General features: G+C 42.2%; 1 protein-coding gene across 1 annotated transcript; it reads right to left on the bottom strand.

Annotated features, from left to right (window-relative positions):
- Positions 1–2,605: 2,605 nt before the first annotated feature.
- On the bottom strand, positions 2,606–8,961 carry GKN2 (gastrokine 2; the record flags this gene model as incomplete). Its single annotated transcript, XM_081333432.1, has 6 exons — positions 2,606–2,688; positions 3,730–3,883; positions 4,703–4,813; positions 6,708–6,839; positions 8,738–8,794; positions 8,911–8,961. The coding sequence occupies 6 exons, from the start codon at positions 8,959–8,961 to the stop codon at positions 2,606–2,608; spliced, it is 588 nt and encodes a 195-aa protein (XP_081189558.1).
- Between the last annotated feature and the right edge of the window lie 16,093 nt (positions 8,962–25,054).

Raw genomic sequence — 25,054 nt, 5'->3', positions numbered from 1 at the left:
TTTGTCATTCAGGCAGATGCTAGTGACATAGTGATAGGCGCAGTCCTGCTCCCAAAAACCCAAGAGGCCAGTTATAACCTTGAGCCTACACCTTGAGAAAACTCACAAAAACTGAATAGAGGTGGGTGGTATGGGAGAAGGAAACCTATGCCATGCAGTGGTCCTCCTCAGATGGAGGCATTTCCTGGAAGGAAATAAAATCCCTTTCCAGGTATGGACTGATCACAAAAACCTGGAAGCATTAACAACCCCAAGGAAACTGTCCACAAAACAGGTGAGGTAGTCCCAACACTTCCACCGATTTAGCTTCACCATCAAATACCTGCCTGGGGGGAAGAACTTCCTAGCTGATGGCTTATCAAGGCTGCCACAATATAATAGTACAAAAACTGAGGTGGTGAACCCCATGATGCCTTCGAAGTAATTAGCAGCTCCAGTAACCACACGGGCACAAGCAAAACATTCAAAACCCCTAGACAGCGCAGGACTGGAATTCAGACAAGCACTGGAAACAGTTCAATGGTTCCTGAGTCATAAAAACCTCTGTTCAATGGATGATGGGCTGCCATGGGTGGGGAAAAAAACTATAGGTGCCCAAGGCCTAAAGACTGAAGTTCATGCAATTCTGTCATGACTCAAAGGTAGCTGGACACTTTGACTTCATGAAGATGCTTCACTTAGTGAAGAGGCAGTTCTGGTGGCCATCCATAAAGAAAGACACTGAAAGCTATATAGCTAGTTGCCCCATTTGTGCAGCTGCAAAATGAAGGCAAGGCAAAACACAAGGTCTTTTACAGACAGTAGTGAGCCCGTCAGCACCTTGGCAAGAAATTTCCATGGATTTTATTGTTATCAGAGAATGTAGGAAATACTGTCATTTGGGTGGTGACAGACCTATTCTCCAAACAGGTGCATTTTATCCTGTGCCCTAAAATTTCCACGGCTAAGACTCTAGCAAAAATGTTTGTACAGCATATCTACTGATTGCATGGGGCTCCGCAATGCATAATTTCAGACAGGAGTGTGCAATTTGCCTCAGAGTTCTGGAGAGCCTTCTTGGACCTCCTGGGTACTGCCCAGGGCTTGTCATCTAGTCATCATCCACAAATGAATGGGGGGACAGAATGTTCAAACTCAGTATTGGTACAATACTTAAGGTGCTTTATTAATTACTAGCAAGACAATTGGACTGACCTGCTTCCTTTTACAGAAGTGGCTTACAACAATGCTGTTCACTCCAGCATGGGTTATACCCCATTCCAGGTCACAACAGGACAAGACTTCAACCCAGTGCCTGAGTTGCCAGCAACAAACTCACCATCCCCTCCCTGAAGGAATGGATCGCACAGCTCCGAAATATGTGGCCAGTAGTGAGAAAAGCGTTAGACGAGGCTAGAGGTGGTTACAAAGCACAGGAAGAGAAAAAGTGAGTAGAACCTAATCCATTTAAAGTGGAAGAGAAAGTATACCTGTCCACAAAGTATTTAAAATCTCTACAGCCATCGAATAAGTTAGGACCGAAGTTTGTGGGTCATCAACCCAATAACCATAGAATTTGAACTTCTAAAAATGTTAAGACAGGTTCATCCGGTATTTCATTGTAATCTATTAAATGTCAGCTAAGCTCACCTTTAAGGCCAGCCACCTATTATGGTGGAAGGAGAAAAACATTTTGAAGTCAAGGAGACCCTAGATTCTAGGAAGCATCATGGGTCAACACAACATTTGATAGCTTGGAAAGATATCCCATCTTCCCAGAATGAGTGGGTTCATTAAATGACATGTCAGGGCTCCCAAGTTGCTAAAAATGTTTCATGCTCAGTATCCTGATAAACCTGACTAACCCATATGAATTTTCTCTCCCTGTTATTTATCTGTCTCCAGGATCTCTCTTTTTTAAGGGGGGCAGCATGTCAGAACCCTGTCTTCCTATCAACATGGGGATTCCTGTTGTCTTTCGGGTTCTGCTATTCTTCTGGGGAGAGGGGGAGCTTGGGGTTGTTACAGTGTATTTCCTTTGCTTTGTTCCTTGCTCTATTCTCTTTGTTGTTGCTTTCTCGGGGTGAGAATGGAATGTGCCTCCGGCCATCTGCCTTATCTATAGGCGCAGAAGAAGAGGCATGGAGACCTAACAGCCTTGGAAGTGGTGTCTTATCACTCCATTCCCACAACATTTTCACACCTGCAAATTGGCCTATTTGAACTATCCGCATGGACAGTTGGGGTGGGGTTTCCATTGAATCTTTTGACATTGATTCTCATGGGAAATCCTCAAATCCTGCCTTCCATTATTGCTGTCAACACCTTCCAAATAAAATGATGTCCATTTCAAGAGTCCTGCTTTCTTGGGAGGCTTAATTGAGGCAGATCCTTACATTTATTTTCTTTCATATCCAAAGGAAGGATTTTTTTTAAAAAATAAGGAACCAAGGATGCTTGAAAATTGCATTTTATTAGAAGTTCGTAGGTTGGGTTGCAACTCAAAATTTAAGGAAAGCACAAAAATTTTAAGGTGCTCAAACAATTAGAAATATCTTCAGGGGTGGAAGAAGCTTGTTTGTTGGATTGAAATTGTTGCAGGACATCTTCAGAGATTCCAAGGCTATTACACTTTGACATTTCCACAAATGTTAATACCCAAAATATTTAAGATGCCAGCCTGGACACAAGTACTGGCCCGTACTCCATCTAGATGGGAAACAAGAAAGAAAAATCAATAGGAGAGAGAGAGAGAGAGAGAGAGAGAGAGAGAGAGAGAGAGAGAGAGAGAGAGAGAGAGAGAGAGAGAGAGAGAATAAGAGAGAGAATAAGAGAGAGAGAATAAGAGAGAGAGAGAGAGAGAGAGAGAGAGAGAGAGAGAGAGAATAAGAGAGAGATGTACAGGACAATTATACATGAATAATTCAAAAGGTCTTGCTCCCAGAAAAGTGAGCACACTATTAAAGTCTTACAGGCATTTTACAGATGACGCAAGGTATTAGTACTGCTTTATAAAACCCTAGTGAGGCCACACCTGGAATACTGCAGCCAATTTTGGTCACCATATTACAAAAACAATGTTGAGAATTTGGAAAAAATTCAGAAAAGAGCAACTAAGATGATCAAAGGCCTGGAGACTAAAACATATGGCTGCGGGACTTGGGTTTGGCTAGTCTAAAGAAGAGAAGAAATAGGGGTGACATGATAGTAGTATTCCAGTATCTGAGGGGCTGCCACAAAGAAGAGGGGGTCATGTTATTCTCCAAAGAACCAGAGGGCAGGACAAGAAACAACGGTTGGAAACTGAGCAAACAGAGAAGCAACCTGGAATTAAGAAGAAACTTCCTGGCAGTGAGGACAATTAACCAGTGGAACAGCTGGCCTCCAGAAATCGTGGGTGCTCCATCACTGGAAGTTTTTAAGAAGAAACTGGACAGTCACTTGTCTGAGATGGTATAGGTTCTCCTGCTTAAGTGGGGGGCTAGACTAGAAGACCTCCAAGGTACCTTCCAGCTCTATTCTATTCTAACCTCCAAGGGACTTTAAAATAATAAATATTGTGCTCTAATGGTTCTTAAAATTGATCCTGGCAGTCACACAGTTTTATTTTCAAAAATGATACCAAATGACTTTACATTGCAGAATTTAATGGGATTTAATTTGCCTTTCTATTGTATCGTCAATATATGAAGTTCATTGAATTGTTCAGTTATAAAGGAAGCCATGTTGGGTTTCTTCTAGGATACTCACGTTCAACTCTTTCAACTTTATAAACAGGTATGTTCTTGCAGAGGTGCTCAATGGCTTTACCCAAAACAAACCACTCTTTGATTTCTCCAAAGAAAGAATGTGCAGGTTCATATTGCACCCATATGTTTCTTCCTGACAAGATTTTACGCATCATCTGAAATGAGAAGTTGGTTGAAAACAATGTTCAAAGGGCAGCTGACAAATTAGGCTGTTGCAGTAAATATTAAGAACTGGGTTTCCAAATCTGACTCCTCTCCCATATCTAAGGATAGCAGTTTTACAATATTGTGGCCTCAATACAACTAGAAAGGACTATGTTGTAGAAGGTTGGCTTCTGCCCTATAAATGTATTAAGCCTTCAAGTGCTTCAGTCTCTTTAAATCTTGGAGTAAAACCTTCCAAAATCTTGTAACTGGTAAAGTAATTATTGAGTTTATTACCGCTGTGCCTCTTCCAATAATGGGAAACGATGCTTCCTGTGTTTCTTGCAACTGGACTAAGTTGCCACTTATGAGACCAGCTGCCCCACAGATTCCTGTTCTGCCTCTTGACTGTTTATGCCTACTCTCCCTTGCCTTCCTTTTCCAGCCTCCTGCAGTCTCTCACTGCAAAAGCCACAACACTGGAGGATCTGGGCTGTTGTCTTTGTGTGTGCCCCAAAAAAGAGAGAGCCAAGAACATTCCCCGGTGGAACTGATAGGCAGGTCTCCTGAAAGTGAAGTTGGGCCCTGGGGACTGCATGGCTAATGCTCCCCAACTTATCTGTAGCATTTGGGCTTCTATCGTTATCATAGTCCCCGTCATCAGATGAATGGAACAAAACTATAGCGACTGGTCAGAGACACATATCAGAGAAAATTGGGCTGAGTTGGGTGGCCGGCTGACTCCATTTTTGTGTCTTGATAGTCCATTCTCTCTTCCTTCCCTTTCCCAGCCTTCCACAATCTCTCCCAGTAAGGAACCCAACGTTTACCTGTTTCTCATAAGCCAACCGCCCAATTTCTTTAATTTCTGGAATGTAGCCTTTTTCCATCTTCATTATGAAGCAAGTTCTTCGGGAAAAGCTCCGCATGGCAATGTATCCCTGTTATCCCAGAGGGAGACGGATAACAAATAAGTTCCATTAATAATCATTGGATATAAAAATTTAAATTGTGCAAAAGGGACATGGAGAGACTGTTTATGACCCCACAAGCCAAAGCTTGGTGAGGACATTTAAACCTCATCAATTTTGGACAAAACATTTACCTTATATCTTTTTCAATATTCTACTTAATTTCATAAATTAATATTTACGGAAAATTCATGCCCCCACTCTTATCTACTAATAATGAATAAAGAGAGCATCTGCCAGGCAACCAGATTCATCTGGAAGCTTCAGTTTTAATGTCCATCATTCCGATTACCAATTGCTATCTTTTTGTTGTTGTTTTTTTAACAATCTCAGAAAGTTCTATTTTGTTACACAAGAGAAGTACCTGGGCCTTTGGTGATGCCTGGTCTATGACCAAAACCTGTGGACTTGATGGGTCACTTCAGACTGACTGAGTTTTAAAAAGTTGGTCTCAACTTCGACCAGTTCAACAAGACTGGAGGATGCTGTGCCAGGAAAGGCTGCTTGAGGAATTCTGGGAGTTGAAGTCCACAAGTCATAAAAGGGCCAAGTTTGAAGACCCCTGCTCTAACCCTTATTTAACAACTTGCAGTAGTAACAGACTTTCATTATCACATCGGATAGTCTTGAGAAAAGGTTTGTCCCATCTTCTGTTTGTTCTCATCATCTTTGCTTTGCTTCACATCATCTTATTTTAAACATTTATTTGTTTAGTCTATGGCATACAATGTTAGGGAAATCTACAGATGCTAGACGCAATGCAGTCCTGATTAGTCTAGATTTGAATGCTATTTCAGTCTGTTCAGTGTTTCTCGAGGTGCGAGTGCACCTCAAGGGGTGAACCGGATTACATCCGTGGCGCTCAGGTTGCTGGCTCTTCTGGATTCCTCTGCCTGTCTCGCCTCACTTTGCCTGGTGTCACAATGCGTTGCATCCAACCAGGTCCAGCACCGTCTTCCACTCTCCACACGCGCAAACACAGCTAGCTTTTTCCCACTGAAGTGTATCTACTTGCAGTATTGCATGCTTTTGAACTATGGGGTGGGCAGGAGCTTGGGAGCGCATGGCAGGAATGAATGAACCTTTATTGTCAAAGTACAACATGTATACATTGAGATTGGCTGAGCTCCCTTCTTCCCCCCCCAACTCACAGTGACAACAAACCCACCATCTTGTTACACCATGTGAGCTAATTGCACAACACACTGGCCTCACAAGTCAATCATACACAGAGTTATTTCCCGTTCAGGAGCCTGACAGCCCATGAATCAGGGGTAGGCAACCTTGGCTCTTTTATGACTTCTGGACTTCAACTCCCAGAATTTCTGAGCCAGCTATTCTGGGAGTTGAAGTCCACGAGTCATAAAAGAGCCAAGGTTGCCTACCCCTGCCATGATAGAAGCTGTTCTAGAAGCTCACCTCATCTCGCAATACTGCATTCGAACAGCTGGATGGAATGCAGACCACTTCTGACCACATGACGGTTAGAGCATTATTAAGCCCCTGCGCCCCTGCACCCCCTTATTTTAAATAGATGCATCAATAGACAAACTGATAAAAGAAAAGCTAGGGAAAAAAGGCATTCAACTAAAATTCCGCCTATCAGTTTTACAGCTTGGGTCCCTCCACACGGGTTGTGCCTGCATATCCCAGAATTCTCGTCCTCCAGTCCACTGCCTGTCCCAGACAGGAATGTTGGGACTTGTAGTTCCAATATTTCTTGAGGGCCTGAGCTTGAGGCAGGATGGTGCGTGAAAACCAATGGACGTCTTTTATTAGAAATGGAACCACATAGCAGAACAATCCTAGCTGTGTGTTCTTGCACCGACAAGGTGAGTGTGGAAAGGACCAGATTCACACTTACATGCTTATAGTCAAAAATTGTATCAGAAGAGCAGGCTCCCTCGTGGATATGGATGATGGCTATTTTCTTCTCATTGTCTATGGTGACTGTCTGCTGGATGTAATCACCATTCGTGCTAGGGATGCTGTAAACCTGAACATGAGACAGTTTTCAGTGAAATGCAGAATTCGTGAGACGAGTAGTTATTGATTTAGATAAAATGGGACTGACGGGTGGCCATTGACCAAAATATCATACCGTAAACCAAACAACCAAGCATATACTAAATAAAACTCAGGTATTAATGGGTAACACACACAGCTACTTAGCTCATATGACGGCTAATAAATCTTATTTATTCCCCAAGTTTCAGGACGTTTTTGAAACTTTTATAGATTTTCTGCTGCTAAGAAGAATGCATTCTCTTCCACAGAACACAAAGAGTCATTAATCATTCGTGCATGCATTTGGTTTATTTTATTACAGGTATTTCTATGCTTTTCTGCATGAAAACAGCTGTGAGAGACATAGAATCCAGAAGGAATGATAATATTCATTACAAAGATCGTACAATGCACCACTCAAAAAAGTAAGTTTGTTATTAGCTCACGTTTACCTCCCTCTGTAGATTGTTGTCCCAAGCCCACAGCTATTGAATCAAAGCAGAGCTGCTATTAAACACCCCCAATGCAAAAATAGATTCTACAGCTATGTCTGTCTGTCTGTGCGTATATGTGTTAAGCAATATATGAATTTGTTTTAGCTTTAAAAATAAACTGTGTGATTGCTTACAAAATAATACCCAAGTTTCCATAAAATCAAAACTGTGAAACCACAAGCCAGAATGTATCACAACCAACATTCAAATTCATGAACTCTGGCAAGAATGGAAAATTTCAACAGAAGGTAAAAACATCGTTTTATGGTTGGGAATGGAATCAAAGAGACATCTGGCGGTGAGATGGGAGGCAAACAAATTTAATAAATAAATAGTTAATTTCTCAAAGCACCAAGTTTTAACTTGCTGTCTCGTTCAGCATTGGCCACAGCTGGACCAATCTGGAAAAGTTCCTAAAAGTTTGGCACCATTGTTGTGAAAGCCTCGATTCTGGAGGACATCAGCCCAGCTTCATTTTGAGGGAGGACAACCTTGAAGAAGGCTGATGGATAAAAACCACCACTACGAAGGAGGCTTGAAAGGAAGGTCTGGAGTTCAAAGGTTGCTTATCAAATATCTCAGCAACCAGGAATGCTTCTACAGGTGGCCCTCAATTTACAACCACAATTGAGTTCTGTTGCTGAGACATTTGTTAAGTGAGTTTTGCCCCATTTTATGACTTTTCTTGCCACAGTTGTTAAGTGATTCACTGCAGGTGTTAAGTTAGTAACACGGTGGTTAAGTGAATCTGGCTTCCCCCCATGGACTTTGCTTGTCAGAAGGCCCCAAAAGATGACAACGTGACTGCCATCATCATAAACATGAATCAGTTGCCGAGCATCTGAATTTTGATCATGTGAACAGGGGGATGCTGTAATGGTTGTAAGAGTGAAAAATGGTCATAAGTCCCTTTTTTCAGTGATATTGTAACTTCGAATGGTCGCTAAATGAACTCTTGTAAGTCGAGGACTACCTGTACCACAAAGGAGACTGCACTGCCATTTTTTCCCCTTTCTTTCAATCTAGTCCCGTGTATCTTTTAAGACCAGGAAGTCTTTGGGACAGGATGTCTTCAAGGACTGCAGGCGTATGTGAAGAGAAATATTCAGGCCATTTTTTAAAAAAGCATGACCCCTTCCCAGATCAGTACATTAAATCTCAAGCTAAATGCATGTATTTTGAGCCTTGCTTTCTGAGAAGAATGCCACTGAAATAATTGGATGATTTGCCATCAATTTTCAGAACTGCTCTAAAGAAATAGATCTAGCTTGTATTCCCATCCCTGTTTTAAAGCGTCATAGTTGGGTACGTACTGAGTATCTGCATGATTTTACAGATTTTATCCTGGTTCCACCTTTCAATTCTTTGTTCATAGTAAAGCAGAGGTGATTACCTGGAAGGAGGCAAAGGCTGCATTCCAGAAGAATCCCAGCAAAATGAATGTTGCTGCCTGGAAAGGGAAGAAATAAGTGTGCCGTGAAAGGTAGAGATCGGAAGGAGAGCAGCTCCATCTGAACGATGAATGTCCATGCAGGAATGGCCGAAAAATTTAACTTCAAGCCTGACTTGCATCCTTCCACAGAACTCGGTTACTTTGGGAGACCACACTTTTCCCATGTTTGCTATATGCGCTATATGGGACACACTTCTCCTTCTTTTGGTCCACATTGCTGATGTCTCCTGGCTCTGTGGCTCTCTACACAGGAACTGCCTCGAGATAGCAAGGACTGAAGGCAGAACTTTCTGTGTGTAAGCAGGTAAGCCAACCGGAGCAATAATTCAAAACATGTTCCACTGCCCAATTGATTTCCTCGAAAGAGCATATCTATAGCCAAATACTTTCCTACACAAGTGTCAATGCAAAGTATAATAATGGGACTTCAGCAAAAGATTCATCAGATTGGCAGGGAGTAGGACTAGAAGACCTTCAAGGCCCCTCCCAACCGCATTATTCTACATTCTATGCTCTAGCTCAGGGGTCAGCAACCTGAAACAGTGAAAGAGCCACTCGGAACCGGTTCCCTCACAAAAGGAAAAACTGGGAGCCACAAAAAAATGTGTGCTCATGCGCATACATGCGCGCATGCGCAGAACAGGGTTTGACTGAAGAGTGGAGCCAAGGCGAGATATGCACCTACCCTGCATATTTGAATTGATTGGTTGAACTTTTTTAGTCCCACTTTTTTTTTTGGACTGCACAGGGCAGAGGACTGGGAGCGGCTCCGGAGCCGCGGGTTGCAGACCTGTGCTCTAGCTTGTCCACCAGACCAGTTCGTAGGAAACTTATAGGTCGCTTGGTATTTCAGAAAACAAAATGTTTTAGGCCAATACTAACGTTGGAACTGCCAAAGGCCATCTGAACATTATCTAACTGTTGCCCATCAAAATGCCTCCTATTGCTGAGAACAGCTGATCTTGTGGTAAGGCTAAGCTTTCCCAATGCATTGCAGGGCATGTTCTGGCAAAACGTGCCTTCACTGCTTTCCCCAAGCTAACCAACACATGGCGAACATCTCTTTCATTTCCTTAAGAGTAATCCTTCTTACCTAGACAATCCACATTGGTCTCTAAATATTTTCTAGCTTTTCTTAAGAAGAATGTGTCAAATATACTCACAAGTCTGTTCATTTTTCTTTCAGATATGAGAAAGAGCCTGAGATGTAAATGGAATAAAATTCCAGAAACATTGAACATTTATATCTGGACTGTAGGTGTGGGGGACATTGCACAGAAATCTGCCCTGGGTACTTGTGCCTCATATCTGTGGGACACACCCTGTTAGATAGCTTTATTTGAATTTTGGGCTGAGCAGATACCCAAGCCCTGATACTGCTGAGCACGTTAGTCACGGGTGCATAATTTCACATTTGGCAGTTTGCAAATATCAATTAACCTCTCCCAGATTATTTGGATATATTTTTAATATCAGAAAAGTGCTCAACCTGGTTTAAATTTGGCTTAGCAGCATAAATGGGGTCAACAGTAAGTAAAAAATGTAAGGACTTCTGGGGTATCCCTAAAGAGAGGCAAGGATGGATCAATGTTCTAGACGGGCTGCCAGGAACCAGGTGAGGCCCCCAAAGAACCCCCAGCTTCTGCTCCTTGTTGCTAACAAGCCCACCACACCACCCCCATGGCCTCTTTCGGCCTCATTGACCCTTCTTCTCTGCATATGTGTGCAGGTCACTCTTTGGTTCCTCTCACACAACCAACTTAATTAAATACAATATTGACCCCTTCCAATCATTTACATAAAGCATTGAAAGCCTAGGATGGGCAGTCACAAAAACCTAAACCACATGAAACCTAACCAGAGCTAATACTAACTAAGGTTGTGTGAACATATGGTTAAAAATATGGGAAGATATATGATGAACTTGTGATAGTTTTGCTCATATGATTGGTTATGTTCTTCAAGTCACTGTTGACCACATAGATAGATTTTCTCCATGATTACCTCTTCCCAAGCTGGTCCTTCAGCATTTCCAATGGTGTCCCATCACCATGGTAGCCAAGTCCATCCCCCTTGCTGCTAGCCATCCTTTTTCCTTCCTTCCACTTTTTCCAGCATTAGAGACTTCTCTACAGAGCTGGATCTTCGCATAACATGTCCAATGTAGGATAATGTGAGCCTGGTCATCTGTGCCTCGGGTGAGAACTCTGGATTGATTTGTTCAATGATCCATCAGTTTGTTTTCTTGGATGTCCATGGTGTTCTCAGGAATCTTTTTCAACACCAAAATTCACATCCTGGCATCTGACTATCTTTTCCAAGGCCTTCATGGTTTTCCAAGTCCTTGTCTGTAAGGCATTTCTTGACTGCTTGTTCCTTTGCCATTGATAGTTGACCCTAGAAGGCAAAAGCTCTCCAACCCTTCAATGTCAATTTGAAGGCTTCATTTATCTGGAACCCAGATGTGAAAAGATGGAACTACTACAAGTCTCTCTCTGAGCTAAAATATGAATGGTTAAATAATTAAAAGAAAAATCTGTATTAATTAATAGGTTAAAGACTTCTTATGTGCCCCCATCCACTTTTTCACTGATGTCCCTGACTCAAGGAAATGCAATCTCTTTTACTTGGTTCCCCCCAAATTGGACAACCCCCCCCCCCAAAAGAAGAATTATGCTGCCATACATCAAGAATAACTCAGAGACCGCAAATAGACTGCTACAACCACACGGAATCAGCATAGCAAACAAGCCAACTAAAGCCCTTCAAAACATCCTAAGCAAACCAAAAGACCCAGTAACCCCAGAAGAAAAAAACAGGAGTCATCTACTACAACATACAATGTGAGGACTGCAACAACCACTGTGTAGTAGGACAAACAGGCAGCAGACTGGCAGAACGCATCCACGAACACCAAATAGCAGTCAGAAGACATGACGAAAATTCTTTAATTTCACAACATACAGACAGATTTAACCATTCAATTGGGAAAATGTGACAGTCCTAGACCAGTCCAGATCCAAAAATGCCAGGGAATTTTTAGAAGCCTAGCACACTGACAAATCAGTCATCAACAGACACACAGACATTAACAACATCTACAGACAATCTGTGGACAAAAGAGAAAAAGACTCCACAAGAGAAAAAGACTCCAGCATCTCTCTAATCAGTAATCAGCACTCAGTTCAGCATTGATTAATTCCAACGTCAACTTCAGACCAACATCAAGTAAGCAATACCCCCAATCAAGAAACTGCCAAAGAGACATAAGTAAACAGCCCAACCAAAAAAAATCCCTAAGACTGCCCCCACCCACCCAGACAGGCAAGACACCAGAAATATAAACGGACAGCGAGCCGCACCCCTTACTAGCACTGATGATGTTACCTAGTTAGGGTAATGAAACGTCTGCAAGAAAACAAGCAAGTTCAGAGAGCACCAAGGATCCCTCACCCAACTTATGGATTAGAATGAGTCTCTTATTTTTCCCTAACATTGAACTCATTCAGAGAGAACCCTATTGTCTCCAGTAACAATATAGATAATTTCCCCCTCAAATTGCTATCTAGCTTAGCAAAACATAACATTTTCTGTTTACAGCAAGACCTTAGAGAATTTTCCTGTCTTTTGTTCCTTGGAGTCTCTAAGAAAGAGATGGAAGAAAAACCTTTCTTCTAGACATTGAGAAATAGAATTATCAGGTTTCATATGAATTTATTTACTCTCTAACCTATTATTCATTGTCTTTATATCTCACCTTTTGTCTGAGAATCCAACACAGCATATGTGAGCTTTTCCTTCATTTTCTCTCATAAAAACAATTTTGTAAAATGGATTGGGGGAAAAATGATTGACCTAAACTCACCCAACCGTGGCCATGTGTAGAGACATTCCTGGGCCTTCCTGGCCAAACCCCCAAATCTAACCCTCCACTGCAGGAGCTCTTGGGGTGGACCACGAAACCTTTCTTCTCTTGAAGAAAGTTGATGGCGGTTCCCAGAGATTAAAATAGTTCTTCTGGATTAGGCCATTCTTGGTTTCTCAGAGTGGTTACCCAGAAAGCAGAAGATGGGACTTGCTCCCCTTTCTGCACCTGTTTCCCTACAAGTGGTATTTCGAGCTCTGCTGTCCCTAATCTGAAATTACATCGCATCTTCAAAGCCAAGAGCTTTTGATAGACCTGCCATACATGTATTTAACAATCCCCATGAAAGTGTTACACGTTAGTGGCCATTGACATGCCCTGTGGAAATGAATTCCACAGCTTAGTTATCTGTTGTGTGGCCTGAATTCCTTCCAGTTCCTTGGATGATCCCTACTCATCAGCCAGGGGTCTCCAAACCATGCATGATTTTGGCAAGGAGAAGAGGCCAAAGCACGCAAATAGACATTTAGGGTTCCAAAGGAAATACTTGGCTTTTATATCTGCTGTGTTCTCATTGTTTAAGATGAGTTCATCAGAAACTGAAGCAGCCTCGCCTTTGCAGTGTGCCCTGGGGCTTACAGTCCCCAAAGTCAAAAAGGTGCATCCTTTGAAAAGCTCAGCCTTAGGGCCTTCGTTTTTTTTCAAGAAGGCCCGGCAGAGGTCATGGTTCAAAAAGTCAAAGCTCTGCCCATGATACACATAAACAGCAGATGGAGCTTCAGTGGCACTATCCTGACCATCATCTTGACTTTTTGGATCATACTGTGACTAGAACCACACTGACAAACAGATTTTGAGCTTATGTCAGTCCAATCATAGGTTACGTTTCAGGAGAGCAGAAGAGAACTATGATAGCTTTAGTTTACAGTTTTAGTTTTAGTTTACAGTTACAACTGTTTCAGAGAAGCAACCTGGAATTAAGGAGAAAGTTCCTAACAGTGAGGACAATTAACCAGTGGAACAGCTTGAGCGCTCTGTCACTCGAGGTTTTTAAGAAGAGACTGGACAGTCACTTGTCTGAGATGGTATAGGTTCTCCTGCTTGAGCAGAGGGCTGGACTAGAAGATCTCCCAGGTCCCTTCGAGCTCTATTCTATTCTAGTTTACAGTTGTTGTTAGTTGCGAAGTCGTGTCCGACCCATCGCAACCCCATGGACAACATTCCTCCAGGCCTTCCTGTCCTCTACCGTCTTCTGGAGTCCATTTAGGCTCACGCCTACTGCTTCAGTGACTCCATCCAACCACCTCATTCTCTGTCGTCCCCTTCTTCTCTTGCCCTCAATCTTTCCCAGCATCAGGCTCTTCTCCAGTGAGTCCTGCCTTCTCATTAGGTGGCCAAAGTATTTGAGTTTCAACTTCAGGATCTGGCCTTCTAAAGAGCAGTCAGGGTTGATCTCCTGTAGGACTGACCGGTTCGATCGCCTTGCAGTCCAAGGGACTCGCAGGAGTCTTCTCCAGCACCAGAGTTCAAGGGCCTCAATTCTTTGGCACTCAGCCTTTCTTATGGTCCAGCTTTCACAGCCATACATTGCAACTGGGAAGACCATAGCCTTGATTATATGCACTTTTGTTGGCAGGGTGTCTCTGCTTTTTAGTGTGCTGTCTAGATTTGCCATGGCTTTCCTGCCCAGGAGCAAGCGTCTTTTAATTTCTTGGCTACAGTCCCCATCTGCGGTGATCTTGGAGCCCAGGAAAATAAAATCTGTCACTACCTCCATTTCTTCCCCATCTATTTGCCAGGAATTGAGAGGGCCGGATGCCATGATCTTGGTTTTCTTAATGTTTAGTTTCAAGCCGAAAGTTTACAGTATAAGCATATTTATTGATGTGGCTTGGGGACTGCAGTTATCAAACCAATAACATCTCCATGCAAATGACCACCCTATAGCTGTGTTTATACAAATATAGTATATGAGTCAAAAGGTCCTTGTTTGGGTTATCTCATGGTCTGAACATGGATATCCTGGTTTGTAAATCACAGTTTCTGGCTTAGCATATGGGGTGTTGAAAGAAAAATCTTCAGGTCCAGTCCAAGCCAGGAATAAGAAAATGGAGACTGCTTTAGGAAAGAAGGTCCAGCTTATTGAGTTGCCAGAAACTTCAATGACACAGCATGTTTCCTGGGTGGCTTACAAAATGGAGCTGGGAGTGGTGGCTTTTTATACCTTCTTAGGCTTTTGTGTTTGGAGTTGTTCCTGTACCTGTGGCATGAACTTTGGCCTGAGCTTTTGAGCGTGTCCTTTTGATATTCTGATGGTGGTGGGTCAATCTGATTCTGTCCTAAAGATCATGTTCTGCTTCCCTGGGGCTGGGGCTGATGACTATGTCCTGTGTTGGAATTTGGGGTGAGGGGTTGCTGGTTCTAATCCTATCACTCTGCTGTTGTTAGCTATCAAAGGGATTTTGAAAGATCCTGTTGTGTACTGGGTTCTTTGCTTGAGCGAAGAGACGAGGCAAGTGAGTTCAGTCAGAAACATTCTTTATTTGCTTGCAGGGACCAAACTGGGGAAACAGGGCTGCGAATGCAGCTATTTATACCCTGGCCTCTAGGTGGCGGCCAATAGGTTTAAAGCAACCTATTGCCCCCCTAGAAGCAGCCAATGGCAGCACTGGAGACGGGTTGTCTGAGGAGCTGGGAGCCGTTAGCCAGCTCCCTGCTTAAGCAACCTTCCAGCAATCAAACCCACATTATACACTCAGTAAAACAAAGCCCAATACATTACAGATCCTGTCTTAAATGGGTTTTGCAGCTAGTATTTGCTCATGAATGGAGCCTCAGTCTTTCTGAATGGGATTATCAAATCTGCATTTCTGCAGAGCTGGCCTCTGCCTGGGGCTATTAAGGAAAACTGGGCCTGCTTTTCTGCCGTTATGATCCTTTGGGGAAATATAATATTCTGCCTTTTTTAATATTCCCCCAAATATTTCCTTCTCGGGGGGGGGGGGGCTGACTTCCCACAGAGGCAGAACCAGCCAATGGTAATTTATGCAACACATACCTAGAGTCATTTGAAAATGAGACGGTTGGCATACAAATTTAACAAACAAACAAAATGTAGCTTGTAAACCATGTTTTCTGACTTAGTATGAGATAAGCCTATTATAGCATAGCTGACAAACCATGATTAAAACAAATCATAAAGTAGCATACAGAAAAAACCCCGGCAATCTGACACTCACATACACCTACTCTTTGAATGGGAAAGAGTGATTTCCTCCGAAACCACCAGCAAAGGCTGAGCAAGAATGGGTCAAGTATATTTGGGCAGCATCTGGCTAATTGGCTGCAGGTTGCCAACCCTAGTTTTAAAGGGCCATTCAGAATACCCCCTGACTTACCTTTCATACAAAACACATCTTCTTTAGAACTGTTTTTCCCCCTTAACAATAGACTTTCAGGTATGTTTTGAATGGATGTATAAGTAAGGTAGAACGATTGATTTTAGAATCATAGAACCTGGAAAATCTCTTAGAAATCATCTAATCTAACCCCTGTTCTGGACAGGAATCCTCCAGCCACCCCAGTCAAATGGCTATCCAAATTTTCCTTGAAATCCTGCAGTGATGGGGCCCCCATAACTCCAGGTTATGGCAGCTATACCATTGTGTAATACAGTGCTTCTTAAGATGTGTGGGCTTCATGTTCCAGAATTCCAGAACCAGTAAGAGAATGCCAAATTCGATTTCTTCTTTTTTTCTCAAATGATTTATTGAATTTCAGAAAAAAAAATCCCAGTAAAATATAAAATAACACAAAGATGGCGGGTGAAAAAAGGGAAAATTTTAAAAAGTAACAAAAGATACATAGAACAAATACATAAAAAGTGTGAGTTCTGATTTATTTTTCAGTACAGATCCAGATATAAAAAAATAAACTTTTACTCTAGATTTATGTCAATACTTAATAACCCATATAAAAATAATACAGGAAAAGTATCCTCTTATTTTAAATTTGACCCGTAAGTAAAATAAAACATACGGTTCTTTTTCTTCTATTTCTAATGCTGGTTCTGTTTTCAAACACCATTAAGGAATAAATTCATTTTTATGTACATTCCTATTTTAAAAATTGTGTTTATTTTCTGGGGTTAGATTTAGATTTAATTAATTAAACATTTTTAAAATGACAGACCCTGCCCATGTGTGTTGAAGATAACTTTATCTGGTTCAGCTTATCTGTAAGGTGTCACCCTCTTCCTTTGGCAACCGTATCCTATGCCAGCCAAAGGGCACAGCTTCGCATGCAAATACTGAGGCGTATCTCAGTCCTGGGAAATCTGGTATATAAAGTGCAAGGGTCCAGCTTTGTTAGTCTTGCATTTCTTCTAGTGAGAAAATGAAGCTGGTTGTAAGTATAGACATTTTTCATTTTCTGGTGCCTTACCGTTTCATTAGGGCAGGGGTCGGCAACCTTGGCTCTTTTATGACTCGTGGACTTCAACTCCCAGAATTCCTGAGCCAGCATGGCTCAGCTTAGAAACCTCTCCTTTTCCCCTCAGCATGGCTGGCTCAGGAATTCTGGGAGTTGAAGTCCACGAGTCATAAAAGAGCTAAGGTTGCCGACCCCTGCACTAGGGTAACATGAAAGCAATATTTCAATATTTGAGAGGCTGTCACAGAGAGGAAGGGGTTCACGTATTCTCCAAAGCACCTGAGGGCAGGATAAGAGGCATCAAGTGGAAATTTATCACATATCTCTAAGGAGAAATTTCCTATGAGAACAATTAACCAATGGCACATCTTGCCTTCAGAAGGTGTGGGTGCTCCATCACTGGAGGTTTTTAAGAAGAGACCTGGGCAAGCAGAGGGTTGGAATAGAATAGAATAGAATAGAATAGAATAGAATAGAATAGAATAGAATAGAATAGAATAGAATAGAATAGAATAGAATAGAATAGAATAGAATAGAATAGAATAGAATAGAGCTGGAAGGGACCTTGGAGGTCTTCTAGTCCAGCCCCCTGATCAAGCAGGAGAACCTATACACTTTCAGACAAGTGACTGTCTAGTCTCTACAGGTGACTGGACTAGAAGACCTCCAATAACCTGTTATTCTGTACAATGCTGCTGATCTTGAAATCTTCTAGGGTAATAGCAAAGTCCATCTTACATAATCTGTAGTCAAAACTGTATCCAATTTACAGGTAAAAAAAACAAGGAGGGGAGTTGGTTTTTCAGAGGATTCTCAATTTATGAAGAAGATGGTTAATTTTTTCACAAAGGGAGGGAGGGATAGTTCCAAATCTCTCCTGGTGGGAATCAGAATAAGTGAGTTGAAAAGCATGGATCAGAGGCCATAATCAGCCCACAAGGCGTACCTCTTCCATGCTCATTACTGTCACTTGCACACCTTTGCACATGATGTTCTTATGCTAAAAATCAGGTGGCCCAGAATGCTTCTCCTGAAAATGATACATGGGTTGTCTTGGGAGAGCCAAGAAGTGACCCATGAGATTGTGAACAGGAAAGCCTAGCCATTGATCTTTTCCGGTTTGAAAATGCTAGCGGAATCTCTAATGGTGCATAACCTTGTTTAGATAATAAAGCAGGCATATCTACATGTATTCCTGAACTCCAAGCTGCCAATGCTTGGTACTTCTAGAGGGATTTGGCACAGTCATTTTACATGACTATTAAATTAGGGTGCAAAGTGACCGTGATTTTTTAAATTTGAAATGTGTTGCTTCCATTTCTAAATGATCTCTCTCTCTCTCTCTCTCATCTATCTATCTATCTATCTATCTATCTATCTATCTATCTATCTATCTATCTATCTATCTATCTATCTATCCATCCATCCCTATCCTCTGTCATCTACTTATCCCTCCCCCACTCTCTCTCTCATTACCAAACTGTTTTTAAAATCCATTCCAGATTCTGAGTGTGGTGTTTCTGGGAGTTTTCCTAGCCCCAGTTTTGACCAACAATGTAAGTACCATTGTATAGTATTATTGCAAAGAAATGTGTTTTCTTTCTAATGAAAGCAATTCGATTTTTACTTTTGTTTTTTATGAAGTTAAAAACAATATCTAACTGAACTGAAAAATAAAATGGTCTTGTGTGTCCTTTTAATCATTGCAATTAGATATTCAAAGTTCTGGCCGCAGTGGCTGGTGTTTTTCCCATTATTGCCACACTTGGCAAAGCCCCTTTGAATTTTTCTAAGCTGAAAACAGGATAAAAATGATTAAAACAAATAAAAATAATGCTTTCAAAGACATGCTTTTCCACAATCTGTGAATTAATTCACCTAATTGGGAATGAGAGAAAGGATAAACCACAGTTCTGGAGGCGCTAAGCAATATTCTTCTAAAGTCTGGAAAAAAAGTTTAGCAGACTTGTAGCCATATCTCTTTCTGGTATCAGTTGGAGCACATCCCATTTTATATTTTATTTTTCAGGAATATAAGAGTAGATTTTCAACTATTGTTCTTTATCTTTCCTACCCAAGAACATCATTGAAAACAACCAGGGAAATGTTGGAGGGACTTCACATCAAACTGTGAACATTGATCACAAAAGGAAGGTGGTGAACATAGACAACCACAATGGCTGGGATTCTTGGAGCTCTGTCTTGGATTACAGCACTGTAAGAAACACTTTTATCTTTTTGACTTCAACTAGCATCCAAGAGAGAATTTGTCCTGGATGGTGTGAAGTTGTTACATGTACTGAGGTCGCGATGTAGTTGAGAGCTATGTGCAATGTTCTCCAGCATCTGCCACTTCCTGGGCTTCCCACTGCTCCATTCAGTCCAAGGAATCACCTTGAGATGAATTTCTCCTGCCTTCTTCCTTCTCCAGCTTCAGCTGTGAGCCTCTGCAAAGCTTTGCTTCAATGACTTCCCTTCAAAGCTGGTGGGCTGCAGAATAGCCCCTGCTTCTAAAGATGCAACAAACTGCCTTGATTAGTTCTCCCCCCCTTTATTTATTTATTTATTTATTTATTTATTTATTTATTTATTTATTTGTTTGTTTGTTTGTTTGTTTGTTTGTTTTTTTGAATTCAAGGCAGTGAATGCGCCTAGTGCTCTTACTTCCTATTTTCCAAGTAAGCTTGTGAAGTGGCTTAGACTGAGAGAGGGATTGGCCCAGAGTCACCCATTAGCTCCGTGACTAAGGTGGGGCTAGAGTTCACCATTGGCTGGTGTCTAGCCTTTAACCACTACACCAAACTGCCTCTCCCTTGCTTTACTTCAAGTCCCACCGGTAGCCTCTTCAAGGACTCTCAGTTATGGGGTGAAGAAATAGCATCGTTTCCACAAATGGTGCACCTTGCCAAGGCCAGGCACAATGTGCTGCAGTTTGTAAGTCCTGTAGCTTAATTTCTCCTCACTTCCGATAAAATCAATGCAAAGTGGGCCTAACTGAGATCTTATGATCTCATGGGAAGGCTCAGGAAACCAAATTTTTCTTTCTCAGCTTCATAGCATAGTTGTCATTTTTCGCCTTCTTGTTTTGCTTTGACAGGGTTTCATGGCAACCCGAATATTGTCCAAGAAAACCTGCTTCATCACCAGAATGAATAAACAGATTATGCCAGACATAGCTACTCTTCCCAAAGCCATCCGGGAAAAGCAGGTAAAGATAGGAAGATCTGGGAAGTACGTCCATCTGGGCTCAGCAAAAGGGTTCCACGAAGCACCAAGGACGCCTTACACACCCCTTTCTCTTGATGTCTGCCAACAATACCCCATCTCAAAGCCTTCAGTTTTAAAACTGAAAAAATCAACTTGATGCCAAGTGAACGTCAGCCTCTGCCCATCACTGATTCTTAAGCAAGCTCAAAGATATCCACAGGGAGGGAGGGTAAAAAAAAACCAAGACGTTTTTGCTGATTGATGTCCCAGTCTATTTTTAATGTGAGTTCTGCGATGTATGTGGCAGAACGGGACAACTCGCCACGGCCAACTTGCCATGGGACAATTCGCTGTGGGACAATTCAACAATTCTATTTATGTATTTAAAACAATTTAAAAAATATTTTAATTTTTGTCATTCACATTTCATTTGTCCCTCCTTTTGCATCTTTCTTTAATGATTCTGTTCCACCATTTCTTTGATATTAGCGTAACTCTTCTCCTGCAGCGAGTTGGCTGTGGCAAACTGTCATAGGCCCTCTGTGTGGACACCCCAAGCAAGGAAATACAGGTGCCCAAAGCAGCCTGTAATGTGTGGAAGGAATGACCTTGAGCCACAACCAATAAAACAGTCAGATAAAGGAAATCTGAGTCGGGGAGAGAAGTGTAATTTGAGAAAGCATCTCAGACTTGACTATAGGAATAGCACTTAGACTTATATACCACTTCATAGTGCTTTACAACACTCTCTAAGCGGTTTACAACATATTGCCCGCAACAATCTGGGTTCTCATTTTACCAGCCTCAGAAGAATGGAAGGCTGAGTTAACCTTGAGAACTGAACTTCTGGCAGTCAGCAGAGTTAGCCTGCAATACTGCATTCTAACCTCTGTGCCTCTGCACATTATTCCTAGCCCTGGTTCTTATGAAGATAAAGGGATGGAGAGGGGAAAGGCACGTCCAGTCTTGCAAGATTTGGTCATTATAACCTTATCATAAAAATAGTATTAGCTTGGTGTCTTTGGTTTCCAACTTTGACAGTCCCCCCAAAACAACAGTACTATTCTACTTATGGATAAAAATGCATACGTACTCTGTTCCATTTTTTTTCTATTCTGTTAAATTTATACTCAGCTGGCTCTTGGCAACTTAGTAGAAAAACAGCCAATTTAAATTTAAAAAATCAGCAAGATGACCAAATCAGAATAGAAACAAAGGAAACCAAAAATAAACCATCTTTCAATCAATCAGTTTTTTTATTAGGGCCATATACTACTGAGAAATCATCATTTTTATTACCATCTCTGCAGATGCCCTAGGTTTATTATATATATGTATATATAAATAAACCTAGAACTAAGGAGAAACTTCCTAACAGTGAGAACAATTAACCATTGGAACGGTTTGCTTTCAGAAGCTGCTCCAACACTGGAGGTTTTCAAGAAGAGACTGGACAGCCACTTGTTTCCAATTGAGCAGGGGGTTGGACTAGAAGACCTCCAAGGTCCCTTCCAACTCTGTTATTCTGTATATTGATAAGAGAGGATTTTTCCTGTGGCACACAGATGGTTAATGAAGGATTTGCTTGAGCTGAACTCTAAAGAATGGCTTGAAATCCCAGCCTCTCTGGTCCTTCTTCTCACTTTATTGCATGCTGATCATTGCATCCATCCTTGAACGCAGCCCTCCTCTTCCCTCCTCTTTTAGAAAGACCCTCGAAATGGACCTGCCCCGAAGGAGGTCTCCTTCACCGTTTCCCGTACGAGAATTCCAGACCTATCCATCTACGGGAAGCAGGTGCAAACATTTTGCCGAGGGATCCCCAGCTATCTTGCTTCTGAAGCTAAAAGTAAGTATTGGCTTTGGGTTTCTTTGAATAAACCAGGGAGCGTTTGCAGAATTTTATACACCCAGGAATAAGGTGGGGGCAGGAAGGAAAGAAGGAAAGAAGGGAAAGGGAAAGGGAAGTGGAAGGAAAGGAAAGGAAAGGAAAGGAAAGGAAAGGAAAGGAAAGGAAAGTGGAAGGAAAGGAAAGGAAAGGAAAGGGAAGGGAAGTGGAAGGAAAGGAAAGGAAAGGAAAGGAAAGGAAAGGAAAGGAAAGGAAAGGGAAGTGGAGGGAAAGGAAAGGAAAGGAAAGGAAAGGAAAGGAAAGGGAAGTGGAAGGAAAGGAAAGGAAAGGAAAGGAAAGGAAAGGAAAGGAAAGGAAAGGGAAGTGGAAGGAAAGGAAAGGAAAGGAAAGGAAAGGAAAGGAAAGGGAAGTGGAAGGAAAGGAAAGGAAAGGAAAGGAAAGGAAAGGAAAGGAAAGGAAAGGGAAGTGGAAGGAAAGGAAAGGAAAGGAAAGGAAAGGAAAGGGAAGGGAAGTGGAAGGAAAGGAAAGGAAAGGAAAGGAAAGGAAAGGAAAGGAAAGGAAAGGAAGGAATTTATTTTGGTCAGTGACCAGATAAAACAGAACTTATACAAAGTGAATAGGGCAAAGAAAAAAAGAAGGGAGGAAGAAAGGAAATGAAAAAGGAAGACAACGGTGTTCACTAGTGTAGAAGGAGGAGTGCCGCAGCACCTGGAGAATAGACTCAATGGGCCCATCACCACCGCAGAGGCAAAAGTGTATCTGAAATTCATTGTGCTCTGATGTTAAACAGAGATCTATTTTATATACTGGCAGTCTTCAACTTACAACTATAATTGAGTCCAGCTTTTCTGTTGTTAAATGAAACACTTGTTAAGCGAATTTTGCCCCATTTTATGACCTTTCTTGCCACATCTGTTACGCGAAGCGCTGTAGCTGTTAAGTTAGCACACAGCTGCTAAATAGATCTGGCTTCCCCACTGACTTTGCTTGTCAGAGGGTGGCCAAAGGGGATCACGTGACTCCAGGACCCTGCAACCGTCATAAATACGAGTCAGTTGTCAATTATCTGGATATAAATCACATGGCCATGGGGATGCCACAATGGTCATAAGTGTGAAAAATGATCATAACTCACTTTTAGCAGTGCCGTTGCAATTTTGAACAGTCACTAGATGAACGGTTGTATGTTGAAGACTACCTGTACTAGATTTTTGGTGTAATAGATTGGACCCAACTGAATGGCTTCCATTGGAATTGATGAGACGCATTAATCCTTACTAAAGGAGAGCCGTTGATTTCACTGGGCCAGCCTGAAGCTGCAGTTGGTCCAGAATACACCCGCCCAGATTTTAAAAAGCCAGGCTACGTTCCCAAAGCATCGTTGGTCAAAGTGCATTAGGCATATCTGGGCTTGATGACTGGTGAAGTCAGAACCAGGCTGAAGCCCCGTCCACCTGGCTCTCCTGTGGCGTGTGTGAACCTGTCCAAGTTGTCCCAATGTCTTTCGTTTCAGAGCCCAGCTTTTTCTTCTCAAGAAGAGCCTGCACCCGACTGAACATCCTCTTCATCTTCCGCTTCTGTTACTGTCACGAAACCCTGTTTGAGTAACTGGTGTCTCGGCAAACCTCAGCTTGTGATACGCCTGTCTTCCAATTTGGGATTTTAGCTGCATTATTTCCTTCTCTGCTCCCAGGGCAGAAAAGTGAGAGGGTGGCCAATTAAAAACACACATTGAACTCGCAAGACTGTGTCAGTTCTTGATTTGTCTCGCCCAGATTACACCCATTTTGTGCTCTCCAGCTTTCCAGCCTTTGAGCTAGATCGGGTTGATGGAGAGGCTACATGGAGGGGCAGGGCAAGGGGAGGGCATGTGCCCTTCCTGCACAGCTGTGCCACACTGCATAGGCCTTGTTGGGAAAAGAAATGTTCACTGCTTTGCTTGTGCCTCGCTTCCTAAGTACGGGATCATTTATCTTAAAAATTAAAGCCTCTCCTGAATTCAGCTCAACCTCTGGAAATTCACAGCTGGAACCAAAATTACGGTCGCTAAACAATGTGGTTGTGAAGTGAGTATGGGATGGTGTCCAAATGTACATGTTTTGCTACAGTCATTAAGTGAATCAGGGGGTTGTTAAGTGAATCCAGCTTCCCACATTGACTTTGCTTGTCAGAAGCTGGCTGGGAAGGTCACGAATGGCAATCACATGACTCTTGGATAGAATATAGAACATAGAATATTTGAGTTGGAAGGGACTTTGGAGATCTTTTAGTCCAACCCCCTGACCATGGCAGGAGACTCTAGTCTATACCATTCCAGACAAATGGTTGTCCAAACTCTTCTTGAAAACCTCTAGTGATGGAGCACCCACAACCTCTGGAAGCAAGTCGTTCCACTGGTTGAATGCTCCCACCATTAGGAATTTTCTCCTTAGTTCTACACCGGGTTGCTTCTCTTCTTGGTTAGTTTCTATCCGTTACTTCTTGTCCTGCCTTTTGGTGCTTTGGAAAATATGTTGACCCCCCTCTTCTTTGTGGCAGCCCTTCAAATATTGGAACACTGCTATCATGCCTCCCCTACTCCTTTTTATTAGACTAGACACACCCAATTCCTGTAACTGTTCTTAATCCTTTTTAGCCTCCAGTCCCCTAATCATCTTTGGCACTCTTCTCTGCACTCTTTCTAGAGTCTCAACATCTTTGTTCACATGTGGTAAATAGAACTGGACGCAGTATTCTAGGTGTGGCCTTACTAAGGCTTTATAGAGCGGTACTAGAACTTCACGTGATCTTGATTCTATCCCTCTATTAATGCAGCCTAGGATTGCTTTGGCTTTTTTGGCTGCTGTAGCACACTGTTGGCTCTTATTTAACTGATTGTCCAAGATCCCTCTCGGAGTTACTGGCA

This window comes from Vipera berus, assembly GCF_964194415.1.
Source record: "Vipera berus genome assembly, chromosome: 8".
In the NCBI taxonomy this organism is placed as follows: domain Eukaryota; kingdom Metazoa; phylum Chordata; class Lepidosauria; order Squamata; family Viperidae; genus Vipera; species Vipera berus.
The sequence above is the reverse complement of the archived record's forward strand: the minus strand, read 5'-3'. Positions and strand labels throughout refer to the sequence as shown.